Source organism: Sapajus apella, unplaced genomic scaffold (genome assembly GCF_009761245.1).
Source record: "Sapajus apella isolate SASKATOON/1434 unplaced genomic scaffold, GSC_monkey_1.0 scaffold13, whole genome shotgun sequence".
NCBI classification, from domain to species: domain Eukaryota; kingdom Metazoa; phylum Chordata; class Mammalia; order Primates; family Cebidae; genus Sapajus; species Sapajus apella.
The window spans coordinates 1,090,033-1,112,704 of NW_022436953.1; the positions used below are offsets into that span (position 1 = coordinate 1,090,033).

At 48.6% G+C, this 22,672-nt stretch overlaps 2 protein-coding genes across 2 annotated transcripts in view; one reads left to right on the plus strand and one right to left on the minus strand.

The window, feature by feature from the left end:
- Window positions 1–4,784: 4,784 nt before the first annotated feature.
- The window catches only part of EXOSC1 (exosome component 1), a 27,454-nt gene continuing 9,566 nt past the window's right edge, over window positions 4,785–22,672 (minus strand). Inside the window, exon 8 of the mRNA XM_032281197.1 lies at window positions 4,785–5,632. Coding sequence (XP_032137088.1) covers window positions 5,557–5,632 — 76 coding nt within the window. The 3' untranslated portion in view covers window positions 4,785–5,556. The remainder of the gene's footprint in view (window positions 5,633–22,672) is intronic.
- Window positions 11,690–20,546, plus strand: PGAM1 (phosphoglycerate mutase 1). The gene is made up of 4 exons (XM_032281194.1): window positions 11,690–12,039; window positions 17,438–17,712; window positions 18,028–18,208; window positions 19,460–20,546. The coding sequence occupies exons 1-4, from the start codon at window positions 11,721–11,723 to the stop codon at window positions 19,627–19,629; spliced, it is 945 nt and encodes a 314-aa protein (XP_032137085.1). The 5' UTR covers window positions 11,690–11,720; the 3' UTR covers window positions 19,630–20,546.

The window sequence follows — 22,672 nt, forward strand, 5'->3', positions numbered from 1 at the left end:
AATAAAATAAAAGAAACCTACAGGGGAATGGTAAAAAGACAAGCACAAAACCCTTTGTTTTTCTCACTTGTAAACTGAAGATGTTGTACCCAGAGGTCTCTAAAGCCCCTCATAACTTTATTGTTCCCTGATCTTCAATTAATAGAATTGGATTTTGCTTCTCTACCTCTCCCATCTGACTATCTGACTGTGAAACCCCTGATTACAGGAACCATGTCTGGTCTATTCTGGTGCCATCAGAGCCTACCACAGTGTCTGGCTCAATACATCTGCTTGCCAAGTGAACACATGACTTACGTAGAGCTCAGCAAGGGGCACAAGAGAGGTTCAGATAAAGCTCTCAGGGTGTCTAAGGGGGACTGTCTGAGGTGTATCTTTGATGTCTGTCTGCCAGGCTGGAATGCAGTAGTGTGATCATGGCTCACTGCAGCCTCGACCTCCTGAGCTCAAGTAATCCTCCCCCTTTAGCCTTCCAAGTAGCTGGAACTATAGGTGTACGCCACTATACCCAGCTAATTTTTAATTTTTTTTTTTGAGATGGAGACTTGCTCTGTTGCCCAGGCTGGAGTGCAATGGCGTGACCTCGGCTCACTGCAACATCCACCTCCCAGGTTCAAGCGATTCTCCTGCCTCAGCCTCCCGAGTAGCTGGGATTACAGGCATGTGCCACCACACCCAGCTAATTTTTGTATTTTAGTAGAGACGGGGTTTCACCATATTGGCCGGGATGATCTGGAACTCCTGACCTCAGGTGATCTCTCCCCCTTGGTCTCCCAAAGTGCTAGGATTACAGGCATGAGCCACCGTGCCCAGGAGTTGGCCTCTTTCTCATTCAGCAGTGACACCATAGAGGCATATGATGCATACAGGCATATAAGGCTCAGAGGCATGGAGGCAATGACACTGCAGAGGAAGTGAGAATGAATCACTCCCAAGAAGGCAAGATTCCAGAATATGAGTGTGTCTAAAGAAAAGACCACCTCTCAATATCTGAATGAAAAAGCTGCATTTACAACAGTACTTACTTAAGGGAGGTGGAGCTGGGCCTGTTAGGTGCAATCCCTGTGGGTGGAGTAGGGCACTGATCTTATTATATAAGGTGCTAGGCGGTTGAAGATTAATGGTGGGCACATATCAAGGGAGGTAGTGTTTAGGGATTGGTTGGTCAACCAGTATGGCTATTACTGATTGGCTGGCTGTAAAATGCCTGGTCAGTGAGAAAAACTGTTCAGCTGAAGGGAGATGGATTGTCCTTGATTAAATGGCTTCAAACTGGTTGTGGTGGTGACCTGTTGCCATGGCAACAGAACAGCCTTTCCTGTGGGTATGAGCTTTTTTTTCCCCCTCAAGTGACTGGTAGCTCAAAACATTCACTCTCAGAAGTTGTTTTCCTTATGAAGGACCACATCGGCTCTGGGGAGGGGAGCTCACAGGCTGGATGGGGTCAGAATACCTGCCAGGCCCAGGTATTCAAAGGTCCAGTTTGTCACCTCTCCAAGATCCTGTGGCTGAGGTGTTTCCAACACAGGGATCAGGGAAGTTAGCTGTAAGGTAGGGAACATACCAAATCAGAAATGGGACCTAGGGCTGGGCATAGCTCACACCTGTGATCTCAGCACTTTGGGAGGTCAAAGCAGGAGGATCCCCTGAGCCTAGGAGCTTGAGACCAGCCTGGCCAACATAGCAAGACCCCATTTCTTTCTTTCTTTTTTTTTTTTTTTAAAGAGATGGGGTTTCTCCATGTTGGCCAGGCTGGTCTTGAACTCCTGACCTCAGGTGATTCACCCACCTCGGCCTCCCAAAGTGCTGGGATTACAGGTGTGAGCTACCGTGCCAGGCCAACCCCATTTCTTAAAAAAAAAAAAAAGAAAAGCTGGGTGTCATGGCACATGTTTGTAGTCTCAGCTACTTGGGAGGCTGAGATGGGAGGACTGAGCTCAAGAGTTAGGCTGTGGTGAGTTGTGAACACGCCACTGCACTCCCACCCTCAGGAGTGCAGTGGTGCAATCTCGGCTCACTACAACCACTTGTCCCAGGTTCAAGCGATTCTCCTGCCTCAGCCTCACAAGTAGTTGGGATTACAGGTGTGTGTCACCACGCCTGGCTAATTTTTGTATTTTTTTTTTTTTTAAAACGGGGTTACACCATGTTGGCCGGGCTGGTCTTGAACTCCCGACCTCAGGTCATCCGCCCGCGTTGGCCTCCAAAGTGTTTGGATTACAGGCGTGAGCCACCATGCCCGGTCCTAATTTTTGTGTTTTTAAGAGACAGGGTTTCACCATATTGGCCAGGCTGGTCTTGAACTCCTGGCCTCATGTGAACTGCCCACCTCGGACCCTCAAAGTGCTGGGATTTCAGGCGTGAGCCACTGCGCCCAGCTGCCATGTTTTGTTTATTCATTCACCAGCTGATGGACATTTGGGTTGTTTCCACCTTTTGGCTATTGTGAAAAACGCTGCTATGAACATTTGTGTAGGAATTTTTGCGTGGCCATGTTTTCATTTCTCTTGAGTATATACCTAGGAGGGGAATGCGTCATGTGGTAACTCTATGTTTAGCCACTGAGGAATTCACGTAGGTTTCTATTTTTAACTTTTTATTTTATTGAGATGGAGTCCGGCTCCGTCTCCAGGCTGGAGTGTAGTGGTGTGATCTCAGCTCACTGCAACCTCCACCTCCTGGGCTTAAGCAATTCTCCAGCCTCAGCCTCCTGAGTAGTTGGGACTACAGGCGCGTACCACCACGAGCAGCTAATTTTTTTGTATTTTTTAGTAGAGATGGGGTTCCTCTATGTTGGCCAGGATGGTCTCGATCTCTTGATCTTTTGATCCGCCCGCCTTGGCCTCCCAAAGTACTGGGATTACAGGCGTGAGCCACCATGCCCCGCCGAACCTTTTTTTTTTTTTGAGATGGAGTCTCACTCTTGTTGCCCAGACTGGAGTGCAGTGTCACCATCTCAGCTCACTGTAATGTCTGTTCCCCCAGTTCAAGCAATTCTCCTGCCTCAGTCTCCCAAGTAGCTGGGATTACAGGCACCTGTCACCACAACCAACTAATTTTTTGGATTTTTAGTAGAGATAGGGTTTGCCAGGCTGGTCTGGAACTCCTGACTTCAGGTGATGCGCCTGCCTTGGCCTCCTAAAGTTCTGGGATTACAGGTGTGAGCCACCACACCCAGCCTAATTTTTATATTTTTAGTAGAGACAGGGTTTCACCATGTTGGCCAGGCTTCTCTCAAACTCCTGACCTCAAGTCATTCACCCACCTCGGCCTCCCAAAGTGCTGGGATTAAAGGCATGAGCCACCATGCCTGGCCCCATGTGGGTTTCTGATGGTTGTTTCTTGTCCATATTTCTGAGGCTGGACGGTGTTGAGCCTGCTCCCAATAACACCTCTGGGAGGCAGGACATTTTCCTCCACTGCAGAAATATAACAGTCAGTTGGGCATGGTGGCTCCTGCCTGTAATCCCAGCACTTTGGGAGGCCGAGGTGGGAGGATCACCTGAGCCAGGAAGGTCAAGGCTGCAGTGAGCTATAATCACGACACTGCACCTCAGCCCGGTTGACAAAGCAAGACTCTGTCTCAAAGGAATATAACAACCACCAGTTCCCCTGTTCCACCTCTGACAAAATCCTTACTATTGGATACTTGGCCACTTTGCCATCAGCTGGCAGGTACCTTTAAAAGCTTTCCTTAGTCAATCGGTAGTCACTGAATGCTGACCTGAAAATACATGATTGATTTATAGACTATACTGCGGCAGCCATGAGAATACACCCTTCAAATCTCATAGAGCAGGAGCTGACTTTTTTGTGTTTGAGATAGGGTCTTGCTCTGTTGCCCAAGCTGGAGTGCAGTGGCATAATCTTGGCCTTCCAAGTAACTGGAACTACAGGCATGTACTAATATACTAGCTAATTTTATTTTTTTAGAAACAGGATCTCACTGTGTTGCCCAGAGCCTGGTCTTGAACTCCTGGACTTAAGTGATCTACCTGCCTTGGCCTCCCAAAGTGCTCGGAATATAAGCATAAGCCACCATGCCCAGGGCAGGGAGCTCATTGGCTGAGGCCCTCTCCCAGCATTCAGAGGCTGTGCTGCCAATGGCCGCATTCAGTCATGACTTAGCATCCCTGAATCAAGGATGTGAAAGCAGGTCCCGGGAACCTGAGGACCCCTCTGAAGGGTAACTTTGGCTGGAATAGCCCCCCACAGGCTTGCCGAATTTTCCCCGGAAGTGCATTTGCAATCTAAGACGACGCTGCCACCTGCCAAACCTTCCTTCCTCCTTCCCTTACGCAGCATCACACCTGCGCTCCCAGCCCCCTTTCCCATCACAGGCACTTCTCCTAACGTATTTCCTTCAAATCCTGTCTTGGCAACTGCTTTTCAGAGATCCTGGACTAACACACTGCTAACTTCACAACAATTCACTAAACTTGATGCAAATTAATCCCAAATCACAAAGTTTCTGCCAGTTTTTTTTTTTTTTTGAGACAGAGTTTCGCTCTTGTTACCCAGGCTGGAGTGCAATGGCACGATCTCGGCTCATCGCAACCTCCGCCTCCCAGGTTCAGGCAATTCTCCTGCCTCAGCCTCCTGAGTAGCTGGGATTACAGGCACGCGCCACCATGCCCAGCTAATTTTTTGTATTTTTAGTAGAGACGGGGTTTCACCGTGTTGATCAGGATGGTCTCGATCTCTTGACCTCGTGATCCACCCACCTCGGCCTCCCACAGTGCTGGGATTACAGGCTTGAGCCACCGCACCCGGCCTAGTTTTTCTTTTTTTAATTTTTTTAGAGCAGGGTCTCACTTTATTGCCCAGGCTGGAGTATAGTGGCTATTTACATGTGTGATCATAGCATATTGAAGCCTCAAACTCCTGGCCTCAAACCATCCTCCTGCTTCAGCCTCCTGATCAGCTGGGACTACAGGCACGTGCCTCCTCTGCCCAGATCGCCTGCCTGTTTTTAAGGTGCAATTTTGAGGTCAGGCTCAGTGGCTCACACAGGTAATTCCAGTGCTTTGGGAGGCCAAGGCAGGAGGATCACTTGAGGCCAGGAATTTAAAACAAGTTTATGCAACATAGGTAGACCTTGTCTAAAAAAAAAAAAAAAAAAAAAAAAAAGAAAAGAAAATGTGATCTAAGATAATACAGGCTAGGAAATCAGTTTTATGTGAATGAAAGCAGAGGGTCAAAATGTTTGCTTATTGCCCTGCTTTGAGCATTGTTGTCATTACAGTTTTCACACAGGGTCTAGTGGCAGACGGCTTGGTGCACATCAGGTGGTTTTGAGAGTGCCATACATTTAAAAGCAAGAAGGCTTGGACTAAAGCCAGGTCTCATCCTAAGGCTGACAATGGGCTGGGGACCAGAGAAGCCCAGGTGCTGTCAGGGGAGTCCTTGCGGAAGCCACAGCCTGCCAGAGAGCCCTCCTCTTTCTTTTCTGCCAGCTCCAGCTTTGTTTACCTGCAGATGGCGACACCATTTTGGGCGGGGCAGCTGAAGTCCCTGAAGCACTGCTTTCCCATTTAGAACCTGAGTCTTGAGGCATCATCTGGGCTCACGCCCTCTCTGAGGCATAAATCCTCTCCTCCTCAGACACCAGCTGAGCTGGGAGATCTGGACATCAGGCGATGAGTCTGCAAGATGGTTTAACAACTAAGGACATGTGGTGTCCTCACAGGAGTCCTGTGGGCTGAGCAGCAGCCGCCCCTCCTTCCACCCAGCACAAAACTTTTGCCCGGCTCTTTCTAAATCTGGGCCTTCAGTGCATGTTTAGTACTTGACGAGGGAGTTCTTCTGTGGAAAAAATAAATGGGAAAGGAAGGCTTTATTAACCTAAGGGGCAGTGGAGGGTAACAGGGCTGTGCTGTGACTCCTGGTTAGCTTCTTTTTCTTTCTTTCTTTCTTTTTTCTTTTTTTTTTTGAGACGGAGTTTTGCTCTTGTTACCCAGGCTGGAGTGCAATGGCGTGATCTCGGCTCACCGCAACCTCCGTCTCCTGGGTTCAGGCAGTTCTCCTGCCTCAGCCTCCTGAGTAGCTGGGATTACAGGCACGTGCCACCATGCCCAGCTAATTTTTTGTATTTTTAGTAGAGACGGGGTTTCATCATGTTGACCAGGATGGTCTTGATCTCTTGACCTCGTGATCCACCCGCCTCGGCCTCCCAAAGTGCTGGGATTACAGGCTTGAGCCACCGTGCCCGGCCTGCTTCTTTTTCTTTTTTGAGATGGAGTTTCACTCTCGTTGCCTAGGCTGGAGTGCAGTGGCACGATCTCGGCTCACTGCAACCTCTACCTCCTGGCTTCAAGCAATTCTCCTGCCTCAGCCTCCCAAGTAGCTGGGACTATAGGCATACACCACCACGCCTGGCTATTTTTTTTGTATTTTTAGTAGAGATGGGGTTTCTCCATGTTGGTCAGGCTGGTCTCAAACTCCTGAACTCAGGTGATCCGCCTGCCTTGGCCTCCCAAAGTGCCGTGATTAAAGGCATGAGCTACTGCGCCCGGCCCCTGTTTAGCGTCCTTATCTGAGTGTTTTTTCTTTTTCCTTTCTTTGAGACAGGGTCTCACTTTGTTGCTCAAACTGGAGTGGTGTGATCATAACTTACTGAAGCCTCCACTTCCAAAGCTCAAGCAATCCTCCCACCTCAGCCTCCCTAGTAGCTGGGACAACAGGTGTTCACTACCACGCCCAGCTAATTTTTGTATTTTGTTGTAGAGAGAGGTTTTTGCCATGTTGCCCAGGCTGGTCTCAAACTCCTGGGCTCAATTGATCCTCTTGCCTCAGCTTCCCAAAGTGCTGGGATTCCATGTGTGAGCCACCACGCCTACCCCTTATCTGAGTTTTCCTAACAGTCTGACCAATAAGCTTGTTGTTGTAAAGCTGTAGGAGTCCTGGGAATTTCCCTGAATGAAACACTGCTCTACAAGGAGAGGCTTTGTGTCCTAAGAGTTCAGGGTTTAGGGGCTGGCTGGAGGCCTCAGGTAGAGAGGAAGGCCCAGTTAGGATTTTCTTTACCAGAGTCTATCACTGATAAGTGCCTTGGCTTGGGGAATACCTGCTAAGAGGGCATGGAGCACAGATCCCCCACTGACATCTCCGCAGTCCAAGCAGGAAGCAGGACTTAGTGGCCCCACTTACTCCCTACAGGATAGGAAAGGAGGGCAGTGCCCCGGTGAGGAGCTGTACAGGGGGTCCCTTGGGATGCTTGCTGGAAGGGTGGGGAGGGCACAGGACGTACTGGGACCGTGATGGGATAAAAGCCCCTCCCACTTGATTTATTTTCAGGCCTGTAATGCTCGCCTGCGTGCACCCAGTGCTTCAGCAATCAACCCCGACAAATGCCTTTTGTCCTGTGTTCAGTAGAGATAAGAAAAAAAAATTAGTAGAGGGCAAAAAACACTGGTTTACTCTAACTCTTTACTGGCATTCAAGAAACTTCTTCGCTTTGATAGGCTTTAAGCTTCTTCCCTGATTCAAAACGCTGTGATTGGCACTAAATGGATCCCTATCTCGGCCCAGATAGTCTAGCTTCTGGCCGCAAAATCTTTGGTGTCCTCGCAATGGGGCAGGCATAATCTCTCCTTCTCTCTCCCTTGATCTTCCCTGCCTCTCTTTACAAGGTTTCACTCTGTCACCCAGCCTGGACTGCAGTGGTGCAATCATGGCTCACTGCAGCCTCAACCTCCCAGGCTCAAGCAGTCCTCCCATGTCAGCCTCCGGAGTAGCTGCGTCCACAGGCATACACCAGCACATCCAGCTAATTTTTGTATTTTTTTTTGTTTGTTCTGAGATGGAGTTTCCCTCTTGTTACCCAGGCTGGAGTGCAATGGCGCAATCTCGGCTCACCGCAACCTCCGCCTCCCAGGTTCAGGCAATTCTCCTGCCTCAGCCTCCCGAGTAGCTGGGATTACACGTGCCACCATGCCCAGCTAATTTTTTGTAGTTTTAGTAGAGACAGGGTTTCACCATGTTGACCAGGATGGTCTCGATCTCTTGACCTTATGATCCACCCACCTTGGCCTCCCACAATGCTGGGATTACAGGCTTGAGCCACTGCGCCCGGCCCTCAGGGAGTTTATGAAGGACAAACGCATCATCCTAAGTGTAGGTCCCTGTGTGGGGTGTATGAAATAGTTAAGATGAAGTGCCCATCCACAAGGAGTTTGCAGTTGAATAGCGCTGAGGCAAGCATAATAAATCTCAGGTGGGGGGGCGCGTGGTGGCTCAAGCCTGTAATCCCAGCAGTTTGGGAGGCTGAGGCAGGTGGATCACCTGAGTTTAGGAGTTCGAGACCGGCCTGGCCAACATGGTGAAATCCCGTCTCTACCAAAAATACAAAAATTAGCCAGGCGTGGTGGTACATGCCTGTAATCCCAGCTACTTGGGAGGCTGAGGCAGGAGAATCGCCTGAATCCAGGGGGGGGTTTTTTGAGGGAGCTGATAGCCTGCCACCGCACGCCCGGGGAAAAAAAAAGAAAAAACCACCAAAAAAAAAAAAAAAAAAAAAATATATATATATATATATATATGTACACACATATATAATGTTAACAATATATTTAAAATTCATGACTAGTTGTTTCCATTCATCATCTCATCTATTTCTTCCAACAGGGCTTTGCTTAGGTGGGTATGAATATGATTACAGACAGGAAAACAGGATTAGAAGTTGAGTGAGTCATGGCAGGCCCCAGAGCTAACCAGAAACAGGAACATTTGAACTTGAGTTTCCGAGCATCTTCTTCCTACTCGTACTTCTTACTCAATACAGAAATGAGAGAACTCAGTGAGGAGACGAGGTGACACGTGCACAGAACCTTGAATTTCTTGAGAGCAGGAGGAGGAGAAAAAAACAGTAGGAATCAGGCTAGGAGTGTGGATTTGGAGCAAGGCAGGACAAAAAGTCAAGGTTAAGGCTGGAAAAGCTCTCCCTGGGAGTGCTTGAACAACAGATTAGGATGAGGGAACAGCAGGAAAGATCAGAGGGGGAACCTCCTATGAGACAGGCTCCGCAGTGAAACTCCCATAGAGGTGGAGCACTGGGGGCTTGAACCAGCCCTTCGAGGGCATTCTAGCTTTGCAGCCCTGGGGTCCTGCGAGTTCTGGGTGCAGCTTTCAGGGTTGCACCTTATTCCAGTCACCTCTCCGTTACTGAATCCATCTTCTCCTAGCTACGAAGGAGGGATGCTATGGTGGGGGTGCAGACCAGGCCACTGGATAGCCTGGGTTTGAGTCCTGATTTATCCTCCACTTCCTAGCTGACTTTGCACAATGATTCCCCTGGTCCTTGGTTTCTTTATCTGTGGAACGTAGCTATAATAGTTCCTACATAATATGAATTCTTGGGGTTGAAATGATGCATTAAAACACTAGTTGGCCAGGCGCGGTGGCTCACGCCTGTAATCCCAGCACTTTGGGAGGCAGATTACGAGGTCAGGAGATCGAGACCATCCGGGATGACACGGTGAAACCCCATCTCTACTAAAAATACAAAAAATTAGCTGGGCATGGTGGCATACCTGGTAGATTTTGATAGCGATACTAGAAAAGTTAACATGTACCAGTAAAGCGCCTATTGCTTGCCAGTGTTTTGAGTGCTTTGCAAACAACTCATTCAATCCTCCTATCTCCAGAAGACCCTCTGAGACAGGTTATATCTTTTCCCCACTTGCAGATGAGGAAATTTGCCCAAGGTGACAGAAATCGGGACTCAAGCCCAGGCTGCTGACTCCTAAGACCATGCTCTTACGCCACTATTGTCTGTGGCCTCCATGTTGTTGTTGTATTTTTGGCATTTGTTGACTTTTAAGTGTGGGAAGAATTTGAGAGGCAGAGAAAAGGCACTTTGGGAATAACATGAACCAAAACACAAGTGGTCTGCAGCTACATTATCATAATGGCTCCTGTTTGTGAGGGTTTAGTGCAACCAGTGTTTTTTGTTTGTTTGTTTTTGAGACAGAATCTCACCCTCTCCCCAGGCTGGAGTGCAGCTGCGAGATCACAGGTCACTGCAACCTCCGCCTCCCAGGTTCAAGCGATTCTCTTGCCCAAGCCTCCCGAGTAGCTGGGACTACAGGCACGTGTCACCACACCCAGGTAATTTTTTTTTGTATTTTTAGTAGAGTAGGGGTTTCACTATGTTGGTCAGGCTGATCTCGAACTCCCGACCTCAAATGATCCGCCCACCTTGGCCTCCTAAAGTGCTGGGATTACAGGCGTGAGTCACCACACCAGCCCAATATTATTGTTGGCTACTTACACATGGGCCTTATTTGCCATCTGCTTGCTTGAAGGGCAGGAAACATATTCAACCCATCCTTGAGTCTAGCCCATGGCCTGGCTCATGTTTAGTGCTCGTTAAAGTGTCTAGATTGAAATCAACCAGGACATTGGCCTGCCACAGTGGCTCACACCTGTCATTCCAGTGCCTCTGGGAGGTTGCTGCCGGAGGACTGCTTGAGGCCAGGAGTTTGAGACAAGCCCAGTCAACGTAGTGAGACCCAAGCCAGGAGTTTGAGACCAGCCCGGTGAAGATAGCGAGACCCGTCCCTACAAAATCTAACAGAAACAACTATTCAAGAGGCTGAGGCAGGAGGATGGCTTGAGCCCAGGAGTTCAAGACTGCTGCAGTGAGCTATGATCGTGCTACGGCACTCTGCTTTGGCAACAGAGGGAAATTCTTTTTCGAAAAACAAAAAGAAGGACGCGCGAGGTGGCTCACGCCTGTAATCCCAGCACTTCGGATGTCGGTGGGTCACTTGAGGTCACGAGTTTGATCCCGGCCTGACCAACGTGATAAAACCCCGTCTCTACTAAAATTACAAAACTTAGCCGGGGGTGGTGGTGCACTTGGAGGCTGAGGCAGGAGAATCGCTTGAAAGTGGGAGGTGGAGGTTGCAGTGAGCTGAGACTGTGCCACTGCACTCCAGCCTGGGGGACAGCTGTGTCTCAAAAAAAAAAAAAAAAAAAAATTACGATAAATTGCTGATTGGGGCTGGGAGGAGGACAGGCAGTGACCAGATTTTGCCCCTTTCTGAAATATTTGAAGAGTTCTAGCGTTTGCTTCCTTGTTGGAGGCCCAGAAAGCACTGACTTGACGTGCGTTAAGACTGTAGACAGAGCCAGGATAGAGACCCATGCTGGAAAATGAGCAGGTTCTGGGATCAGCAGGGTCACTGCCAGTTTCCTTACTTGTAAACTAGGAGTAAAAAGATCAGTGTCCTGCTGAAATGAGACACAAATAATAAAAACTATTACTTACTAAGCACTTCCAGGTACCTGGTAAATTTTATGATCTCATTTTACGGATGAGGCTGAGGTTTCGCGACTTGCCCGAAGATTCAAAGCAAGTAAAATGCACGAGTGAAGACTCGAACACAAGTCTGTGAATCAATCTCTGCTTGGGGATGGGAACGTTTTCAGTGATAAGGGCCACTTAATCTCGCCGAGTGGCTCGAGAGCAGCGCTGCAGCCAGCGAACTGGGACCTCCCCCAAAGCCCGCCGCCCGCCGCCCGCCGCCCGCCGCCCGCCGCCCTCCGCCCTCAGTCCTCCGCCCTCCGCCCTCCGCCCTCCGCCCTCCGCCCTCCGTCCTTCGTTTGCTTACGTGCGCTCCGTGACCGCCGCGGCAGACGCGGGACTGGCAAAGCAGGGCGCATGCGCCCTGGCATGCCGGAGCGCTCCCTCTCCCCTCCGGAGCCGCAGCGCCTGTATGCGGCGCATGCGCACACCTGGCGGGCGGAGGGCGGTCCCGAGCGAGCGGAACGATTTGGGCAAGAACCTGCGCGGGAGCCTGGCCGTGCGGTGCGAGCGCGCAGGCGCGGCCGAGAGGGCGGGCTGCCACTCCGGAATCTGCGAACCCCAGTCGGTGCCGCATCCCCATCCCGCAGCCATGGCCGCCTACAAACTGGTGCTGATCCGGCACGGCGAGAGCGCGTGGAACTTGGAGAACCGCTTCAGCGGCTGGTACGACGCCGATCTGAGCCCGGCGGGCCACGAGGAGGCGAAGCGTGGCGGGCAGGCGCTGCGAGGTGCGGAGGGGCCGGGCGGGGGCTGCGAAGGGCCGGGTGTCCCCCTTTGGAGGCCGCCTGGCTGGCATCCGCGCCCTCCCGGAGAGGGCCAGCACTTTGGGCAGCGTCTCTCTAGTAGCTTACTGTGTACTCGAGTAGATGGGTGCAGAGGGAGAGTCGACTTGTTCAAGGTCACGCGGTGGAGCGTGAGGAAGTGTGCCAAGGGGAGGACCCAGGGCAGTCGCCCCGCAACCCTTTGCGCTCCCCACGACACCGCCTCTCAGTTTTCCCTTTCTAGTCTGAGCATTTAATAAGTCGGGGACAGACCGAGCGCGGTGGCTTACGCCTGTAATCCCAGCACGTTGGGAGGCTGAGGCGGGTGGATCACATGAGGTCAGCAGTTCGATACCAGCCTGACCAACACGGTGAAACCCCTTCTCTTCTGAAAATACAAAATTAGCCGGACGTGGTGGCGCACGCCTGTAATCCCAGATACTTGGGAGGCTGAGGCAGGAGAATCGCATGAACCCGGGAGGCGGAGGTTGCGGTGAGCCGAGATCGCGCCACTGCACTCCAGCCTGGGCAACAAGAGTGAAACTCTGTCTTAACAACAACAACAAAAAATAGTGAGTGGAGGAGAGTTTGCCCTGATGGAGCCATCTGTGGCAGCCAGGTCTTAAGGTTCCCCCAGCGCCAGAAGCAGTTGGTACAGTCTGGGGCTCTTGGAGGAGGATGCCCTGTGCCTTAAAGCAGCTGTAACCAGCGCTTCTCAAGAGGCGGCTACGGATCCTAGCGGAGAGGCCTCGTCCCCAGCAGTAGGTGGAGTCCCTGGGGGTGCCTAATAAGCTTCAGGACACCAATAAATACGCGTGCTTGGGTAGGACTTTGCGTTTCAGCAGCATTCCACAAATAGTGTGTCCAAAACGCATCCGTAGACGTAACTGAGTGAATGAATGATTTGAGTTGCTCCTTCTATTCCCCAATAAAGTAGGTAAGATTTAATCATCCTCATCCCTCCCTGTTCCCTTTATAGTTGTGAAAAGTGAGGATTTGGAAGGATGACTTGTACAAGGTCAAATCTTATTTCCAATCCAGTGTCCTCACCCTAGTTCTGGGTGAAGTAACAGGTAGATGCGAGGAACGGGTAGGCCTTTGGCCAAGGACACTAGGCCAAGGTGGAAGTGGCTGTGAGATAATGCTTGCCTATCTAGGCTTGCCCCCGCCCCAGTCTGCTCTTTGTGGTTTTGGAATGCTAATAAGGAAGCATTCCCTGATGCCAGCACTGCAAAGAATCCCTGGACTGAAGAGGTGCCTCCACTGATAGGGGCGGATCCTGCTTTGCTCCCTTCTAACCTCTGGACAAAGCAGCATCCATTCACAAGGGTCATTGATGAGGCACAGGTATTTGGCCTCAGGTTGCTCCCCTAGCTTCTGGCCTTCACTGTACCATTCTTCTCAAATGAAGCAAAACTCGAGACAGTCTGGGAAATGTAATCTTCTGCGGGTAGGGTGGGCATGGGGGTGAATATTTGGGATGGTCTAGTGTGACCTCATCTTTTAGGAGAGGCTGGGAAATGGAAAGTGCTGGTAAGGGAGGCCATTTTCTTTAGCTCTCTGGCAGGAAGAACTGTATCAGTCCTAGGTGGTTTGCCAATGTCTAGTCCAGGTTAACGCATGTTGTCTCTATTTGATACTGATCAAATGGTTAAACTTGTAATCTCTGTAAAATAACAGATCCTGTCTCAGTTTTAAAATAAATGTTAGTAGCATTAAATTAAAAATTTAACAGTATAAAAGAGTAAAAGATTTAACAGTATAAAAGGTCGAAAACGTATAAATAATTCTTCAGTGCTTTAAGTGATAGGGTGTGTACAATCTCGAATCTGATCTCAGGAGAAAGCTAGTGAGAACTGCGTTTCCCCATGCATCCTTACTGCTAAGAGAGGGATAGCCTCGGGAGGATGGATTCCACACCACACTGTCCACCCCGACTCCTGCCAGTGTCCCTAGGCTCTGTTTTAGTTTGATGGGCAAGTTAAAGGAAGAGGCATTATGCTCTGATCATTCAGGTTTTCTGATAAGAGTCCTAAGTGGAACTTCTTTTCTCCTTGAGGACCTATTTATGTGTCTAGAGTGAGCGGCTTCATTGCAAGTGGAAACATTGCAGTGAAACAGCCTGAAGCTCTCCAGCATGGGGGCTGAGGCTTGCACTGTGGGTATTCACTTCCAGGTGACTCAGCCTTTTGTTGGGGAGCCATTCCTCTCCTTACAGTTAGGAAGGTGACAGGAAGTGAGTCTACTAGGACTTGTCTGGATGCTCAGTAATGAGACCTGCTTTTTTGTCTTGTGGGTGGTGTGAGTTTTTCTGGTGATTAATCGCCACCCGCCTCCCCTGCCCCCACCGCTGCCCCAGCCTTCATTCAGTAAGAATGAGTTCTGGGCCGGGCGCAGTGGCTCATGCCTATAATCCCAGCACTTTGGGAGGCTGAGGCGGGTGGATCACCTGAGGTCAGGAGTTCAAGACCAGCCTTGCCAACGTGGTGAAACCCCCGTCTCTACTAAAAATACAAAAATTAGCCAGGCATGGAGGCAGGCGCCTGTAATCCCAGCTACTCAGGAGGCTGAGGTAGAGAACTGCTTGAACCCAGGATGCAAAGGTTGCAGTGAACCAAGATTGCGCCACTGCACTCCAGCCTGGGTGACAGAGCCGAAAAAAAAAAAGAGGTTTCAAGGTTTTTTTTTGTTTGTTTGTTTTTTTAAGACCGAGTCTTGCTCTGAAGCCCAGGCTAGAGTGCAGTGGTGCGATCTCGGCTCCCTGCAGCCTCTGCCTCCCAGGTCCCAGTTCAAGCAATTCTCCTGCCTCAGCCTGCTGAGTAGCTGGGATTACAGGCATGCACCACCATGCCCAGCTAACTTTTGTATATTTAGTAGAGATGGGGTTTCACCATGTTGGCCAGGGTGGTCTTGAACTCTTGACCTTGAGATCCACCTGCCTCAGCCTCCCAAAGTACTGGGATTACTGGTGTGAGCCACTGCGCCCGGCCTCAAGAATGAGTTCTTACTGGCTTCATTCTCAGCTCAATGACTGGCACGAAAATTCACTTCATGTTTTATTAATTACTGTTGCTAACCTCAATATTAAGCAATATCCAAGCAAGTTTGTGTTGAATTTCTTTCTTTTTTTTTTTTTTTTGAGACTGAGTCTTGCTCTGTCGCCCAGGCTGGAGTGCAATGTTGCTATCTCAGCTCACTGCAACCTCCCCCTCCCAGGTTCAAGCAGTTCTCCTGTCTCAGCCTCCCAAGTAGCTGGGATTACAGGTGTATGTAACCACGCCTGGCTAATTTTTGTATTTTTAGTAGAGACAGGGTTTCACCATGTTGGTCAGGCTGGTCTCAAACTCCTGACCTTGTGATCCCACCTGCCTCAGCCACCCTAAGTGCTGGGATAACATGTGTGAGCCACTGTGCCCGGCCTGAGCTGAATTTCTAAGAGGGCCTTCTAGTTTCATGGAGAAAGGAATGTTTTTTTGGTCATCAAGGAAAGGGCCATGTCCCCATTATGGTGGGAGGGAAAATAATCTTTCATGAAACATAAAGTCAGTAAGACTGATTTCTTGTAACCTATTCGTTGGGCCAGCATAACTCTTGTAACAATAACTAGTGTGTATGAAGACAGATTCATTGATTAATCAGATAGTGCACAGCACTGGCTCTTTCTTGAGTGAGTGGCTTCTCCTAAACTTGGTTTTTTTTTTTTTGAGACGGAGTTTCACTCATGTTACCCAGGCTGGAGTGCAATGGCGCGATCTCGGCTCACCGCAACCTCCGCCTCCTGGGTTCAGGCAATTCTCCTGCCTCAGCCTCCTGAGCAGCTGGGATTACAGGCACGCACCACCATGCCCAGCTAATTTTTTGTATTTTTAGTAGAGACGGGGTTTCACCATATTGACCAGGATGGTCTCAATCTCTTGACCTCGTGATCCACCACCCGCCTCGGCCTCCCAAAGTGCTGGGATTACAGGCTTGAGCCACCGCACCCGGCCTTAAACTTGGTTTAACACTTAAGTAGGTCTTCCCCTCTGAGGGCACTTTGACTAGAGAGAAACCATGGAATAGTTTGTGGTATGATATCCATACTCCACAGTGAATACAATTTCTTTTCTTCGTTTTTTGTTTTGGAGATGGAATCTCACTCTTGTTGCCCAGGCTAGAGGGCAGTGGTGTGATCTCGGCTCACCGCAGCCTTTGCCTCCGGGGTTCAAGCAATTCTCCTGCCTCAGCCTCCTGAGTAGCTGGGATTACAGGCATGTGCCACTACCCCTGGTTAATTTTATATTTTTAGTAGAGATGGGGTTTCTCCATGTTGGTCAGGCTGGTCTTGAACTCCTGATCTCAGGTGATCCACCTGCCTCAGCCTCCCAAAGTGCTGGGATTGCAGGTGTGAGCCACTGCGCCGGGCCCAGTGAATACAATTTCATATAACAAACTGACGTTTTATCAGCACAGAAAGACCTCTTTCTGTGTCCTGATTGGGACTTAAATCCTAATTTTTTTAGATCAGAGGTCTAGTAAATACCTATTAGAAGTCACAATTCCCATCCTGGCCAACATGGTGGAACTCTGTCTCTACCAAAAATACAAAAATTAGCCGGGCATCGTGGCATGCACCTGTAATCCCAGCTACTTGGGAGGCTGAAGCAGAAGAACTGCTTGAACCTGGGAGGTGGAGGTTGCAGTGAGCCGAGATGTGCCTCTGCATTCCAGCCTGGGCAACAGAGTGAGACTCCATCTCAAAAATTAAAAAAAGGGGGGAGGGGGCAGCCAGGCACAGTGGCTCATACCTGTAATCCCAGCACTTTGGGAGGCTGAGGGGGGCAGATCACAAGGTCAGGAGTTAGAAACCAGCCTGGCCAACATAGTGAAACCCCATCTCTACTAAAAATACAAAAATTAGCTGGGTGTGGTGGCATGCACCTGTAGTCCCAGGTACTTGGGAGGCTGAGGCGGGAGAATTACTTGAACCTGGGAGGTAGAGGTTGCAGTGAGCCGAAACCACGCCATTGTACTCCAGTCTGGGTGACAGAGTGAGACACCGTCTAAAAAGAAAAATGACAATTGTAACTGAAATACAAACATCAGGATCCCTGGGAGTAAGGAAAATGGGGATCGCTAGAGATGGTGGTGATGAGTGGGATTCTGGAGTCCCACAGCATGGATTTTAATCTCTTAGATAATAGCTGTGACCTTGGATAGACTGTAAGAATACACAAAATAGTTGGCTAAATATCTTTTTTAGCCAAATTTTTTTTTTGGCCAAATATTTTCATTTGGACTACTTGTACAGGAGATTAACATGGAAGAACATTTATGGCTCAGAGTAGACCTGATTAGCTTATCACTTTGAACTTCTGATTTCCAGATGCTGGCTATGAGTTTGACATCTGCTTCACCTCAGTGCAGAAGAGAGCGATCCGGACCCTCTGGACAGTGCTAGATGCCATTGATCAGATGTGGCTGCCAGTAGTGAGGACTTGGCGCCTCAATGAGCGGCACTATGGGGGTCTAACTGGTCTCAATAAAGCAGAAACTGCTGCAAAGCATGGTGAGGCCCAGGTGAAGATATGGAGGCGCTCCTATGATGTCCCACCACCTCCGATGGAGCCCGACCATCCTTTCTATAGCAACATCAGTAAGGTATGGACAAACAGAGGTTTGGTCACTCCACCCAGGATCAGGGGATTGGAATCTGGGCTTCATTCTTTTTCAGTGTCTGCCTAATCTCACTGAGCTTATAATTTATGATAAAATAGTTAATTGTACTCCTCTCCATGGAATGACATTCACTTACTAGAAAATATGATTGATAGTTCACTATCTCCTTTTTTGTATTTCCATTGTCATATTTTATAAAACCCTGTGGATGTGAATGGGCCAAAATCTAGACATCATGAAGTCTTTTAACAGATGTAAGTGTTAATAAGTGGTGAACTTGGATTCTTTATTGTTTAGGATCGCAGGTATGCAGACCTCACAGAAGATCAGTTACCCTCCTGTGAGAGTCTGAAGGACACAATTGCTAGAGCTCTGCCCTTCTGGAATGAAGAAATAGTTCCCCAGATCAAGGAGGGGAAACGGGTACTGATTGCAGCCCATGGCAACAGCCTCCGGGGCATTGTCAAGCATCTGGAGGGTACGTATGTTTTTTAGAAGCGCCCTCAAGGAGAGGGATAAGGAAGAATTGTGAATCAGGGACTTGATAAAAAGGAGTTTAGGCAAGGGCTGGGCATGTTAACAGCTTTAAAGATGGTTTACATTGACTTGCAGTGGAAAAACACCCTCAACACTTGTTTGTCAAAATGTGATCTGCAGAATAGTGACAGCTGGACCCCCCTTGGAGCTTGTTATACATGCAGAGCCTCAGGTCCCACTCCAGACTTGATTCAGAAGTAGCATCTATTACCCAGGTGATCTGGATACACATTAAAGCGTGAAAAGCTCACCTCTAGATTGGTATTGTCAAGTGAAAATCCTCCTTATCTGGCCAAGTGCAGTGGCTCACACCTAAAATTGCAACACGTTGGAAGGCCAAGGCAGGACTGTTTGAGGCCAGGAGTTTGAGACCAGCCTGGACAACATAGTGAGATCCTATCTACAAAATTTTAAAAGGCCAGGCACAGTGGTTCATGCTTGTGTTATCGTCACCTTGGGAGGCCAGGAACTCAAAACCAGCCTGGGCAACAAAGCAAGATCTTATCTGTACAAAAGAAAAATGAAAAATTAGCTGGGCATGGGGATGCTCACCTGTAGTCCCAGCTACTGAAGAGGCTGAGGCAGGAGATTGGTTGAGCCCAGCAGTTTGAGGTTATAGTGAAGTATGATTGTGCCACTACATTCTAGCCTGGGTGAGACAGTAAGATCTTGTCTCTTAAAAAAAAAAAAAAAAAAGGAAAACACATATATATAAAAGAAAAAAAATTCTCCTTAGTCACAACCATGCACAACTTCACATATGAATCTCAATTTGTCTTAAATTGTTTCACCCCCAAGGGCCTAGAGGCCCATGTATGCTGATTTTTGGTTGGATGGACATAGGATATCTGAGATGTGTATAATCTTGCTTTACTGTGAGCTTCTATATCCCACTTTGGTAGAGATATCTGGCCATTGATCTTGCTGTAGTTCGTTGGTAGTCCATCTTGTATACCTTTTCTTGCTTTTCAGTTTTTTTACTTTTTTTTTTATTTTTTACTTTTCAGTTTAATGGCTGAAAAATAAACATGGTAGGGGCCATTCCCTGGGTTCAGAACTACTATAAAGATCAGAAAGGGTGTCTTATTTTAATTTCTGTCAAAGTCCTTTGTCACCTGGAGGAAAAAGAGTAAACCTGGAGGGGTGATATGGATTTATGTCTTTTGTGGCTGATCATGGTGGATGTTTTTAGGTCTCTCTGAAGAGGCTATCATGGAGCTGAACTTGCCGACTGGTATTCCCATTGTCTATGAATTGGACAAGAATTTGAAACCCATCAAGCCCATGCAGTTCCTGGGGGATGAAGAGACCGTGCGTAAAGCCATGGAAGCTGTGGCTGCCCAGGGGAAGGCCAAGAAGTGAAGGCCAGCGGGCAGGCTGCTGTCCCCAGGAGCACCCTCCCTGCCTGTTGCATCCCTCTACCCCTCCCTCCTGCACATGTCACACTGACCACATCTGTAGACATCTTGAGCTGTAGCTGCAGATGGGGACTAGTGGCTCCCATTTTCCTTTTAGCCATTTTGTCTCCTGTACCCACTCCCTTAATACATTCTAGTCAGAATTGCACTTCTAGGGCACAGGTTCTCAGTCCAAGCTGTAGAAAGACTCCCCTTATCCAAGAGAGTTGAAAGGTAGTGACGGGCTTTTGCAAGTGCTTTGTTTACTAAAGACTTGAAGGGAGGGACATGCTAAGCTGTGATCAATGAAGAAGAGAAGCAAGAGAGCCTTTCTACCCCCAGCAGCCAGTCCTCTGCTCGTTGGCAGTCAGGCCACTGCCTGGGGGCTCTAGTCATTCCAGTGGCAGATGAATGTAACCTGCATGGTGATGTGACAGCTGTTTCCTCCCTGACCCCAGAGAAGCTGGCTCTAGAAGGTTGGGATGAATCCTGAATTTAGTTTAGGTGTTACATTTACTTTTATATAAAAAAAGAAAGTATAGTATATATAAATAGTACAAAACAATAACCCTTTTGGGGTTTCTTGTGGCGGTTGAAATAGTACCACATATGGTCATCAGAATATAAACCATTCCTCATACCAATATGGGATCAGCTCCTTGACCTCTGAGCGGCAGGAGTGCTTCCTGCTGTGTGTTTCCGAATCCCTCCCTGCCTTGTTTTGTGGCAGTGAAATGCCTCTTGGTCCTGTCTAAATGTCTCACTGATTTCTGAATCATGTTCTAGTTGCTTGGTTCTGCCACATGGGTCCAGTGTTCCTTTGAGCATAACTGTACTAAATCCTTTTTCCAGATCAGTATAATAAAGGAGTGATGTGCAATAGTTTCCTGTGTGATGTAGAAGACCTTATCTTAGGAAGCCTTAGCATTTAACTTGAAATGTCTCTAACTACCCTAGTCCTTGTGTGGTAGTTTGTTTTAGGACACCCAGTCACAACTTCACATGGTTGGTCCAAAAATGGGGTTTTCAAAATGTCAGCCTGCTGGGCTGAGGTAGGGGTGGTAGGCCTCCATTTATGTTGCTCCCTGCAGTTCTTGCTTGGTGCTCCCCTGGTTACTGAATATCTGATTGGAAAGTTAAATTCTGAAACTCCATTACATTCTCTTTAAGTCTTTTTTTTTTTTTCCCCCCAAAACCGGCTGGCTGTGCCGCACAGGCTGCACAGGCTGGAGTGCAGTGGCGTGATCGCAGCTCACTGCAACCTCCACCTCCCAGGTTGAAGTGATCCTCCCGCCCCAGCCTCCTGAGTAGCTGGGACCACAGGCATATGCCACCATGCCCACTTAATTTCTGTATTTTTAGTAGAGATGGGGTTTTGCCATGTTGCCCAGGATGGTCTTGAATGAGTTTTGGCCTCCCAAAGTGCTGGGATTACAGGTATGAGCCACTGTGCAGGCCTCAGAATTTTTTTTTAAACCCTTTTCTGTTACCAACTTGTAAACTTAATTCATACCTTTCTTTTTGGCTCTTTGAAAATTAAAGATGACCTCAAAAGGTGACTTGGTACAGTGGAAAAGGAGTGTAATTACATTATAAACATAATCACCTTCTCTCTCCTTTGAAAAGATCACTGGAATACAGGAAAGCCCATAAAGCTGGAGAAAACATTCCCTTTCCCTTCTGGTAGGAGAAAGTAACACCCTCCATCTGTTCAGCTCCTAATGAAGCTCCTCTGTGCCACCCACTGGATGTTATATACGTTAGCTCTAACCTAGACAACCCATGAAAGGACTGGTAAATTCTGTTTACAGAAGAGGAAACAGGTCCAAAAGAAACAGGTAAAAAGCATCAAATATCACACCACTTGGTACTGGGGTTGGGGTAGATACCGATTCAAACAAATCAAGGTCCTTATTCTAAGATTTAAATACTTTCAAGCATCTTGCTTTTCTTCTCTTTTCGTTTTTTTTTTTTTTTTTTGAGACAGAGCTTCCCTCTTGTTGCCCAGGCTGGAGTGCACTGGTGCAGTCTGGGCTCACTGCAAACTTCTGGGTTCAAGCGATTCTTTTGCCTCACCTCAGCCTACCAAGTAGCTGAGATTATAGGCATGCGCCACCATGTCTGGCTAATTTTATATTTTTAGTAGAGACAGGGTTTTTCCATGTTGGTCAGGTTGGTCTCGAACTCCCAACCTCAGGTGATCTGCCTGCCTCAGCCTCCCAAAGTGCTGGGATTACAGGCATGAGCCACTGTGCCTGGCCTGCATCTTGCTTTTCAACTTTAGATTTTCATTTCACTTACACACTATCCTTAAGTAATTGCAGTCTCCAAGAGCCTGGTGGGATGTAATTTTCCTAACCTGTGCAGAATCCTAGGCCAGAAGTCGATAATTTTGGCCAGCACAGTGGTACACACCTGTAATCCCAGCATTTTGGGAGGCTGAGGAAGGAGGATCACTTGAGGCCAGGAGTTTGAGACTGGCCTGGGCAACATAGCAAGACTGCGGGTCTCTATAAAAAAAATTAGCCACGACCATTTGAAAAAGATTTAGCCAGGCATGATGGTGTGTGCCTGTAGTCCCTGCTACTTGGGGGATCACCTGAGCCCAGGTGTTTGAGGTTGCAGTGAGCTGACTGCAACACTACACTCCAGCCTCGGTGACATTGTGACACCCTGTCTCTAAAAAAAAATGTACATACCAGAAAAACAAAAAAACCAAAATGGGCCGGGTGTGGTGGCTGACACCTGTAAGCCCGCACTTTGGGAGGCCAAAATGGGCGGATCACCTGAGGTCAGAAGTTCGAGACCAGCTTGGCCAACATGGTGAAACCTTGTCTCTACCAAAAGTTAGCCTTGCGTGATGGCACATGCCTGTAGTTCCAGCTACTGGGAAGGCTGAGGCAGAACTGCTTGAACCCGGAAGGTGGAGGCTGCAGTGAGCTAAAATCATGCCACTGCAATCCAGCCTAGGAGACAGTAGTGAGACTCCATCTCAAAAAAACAAACAA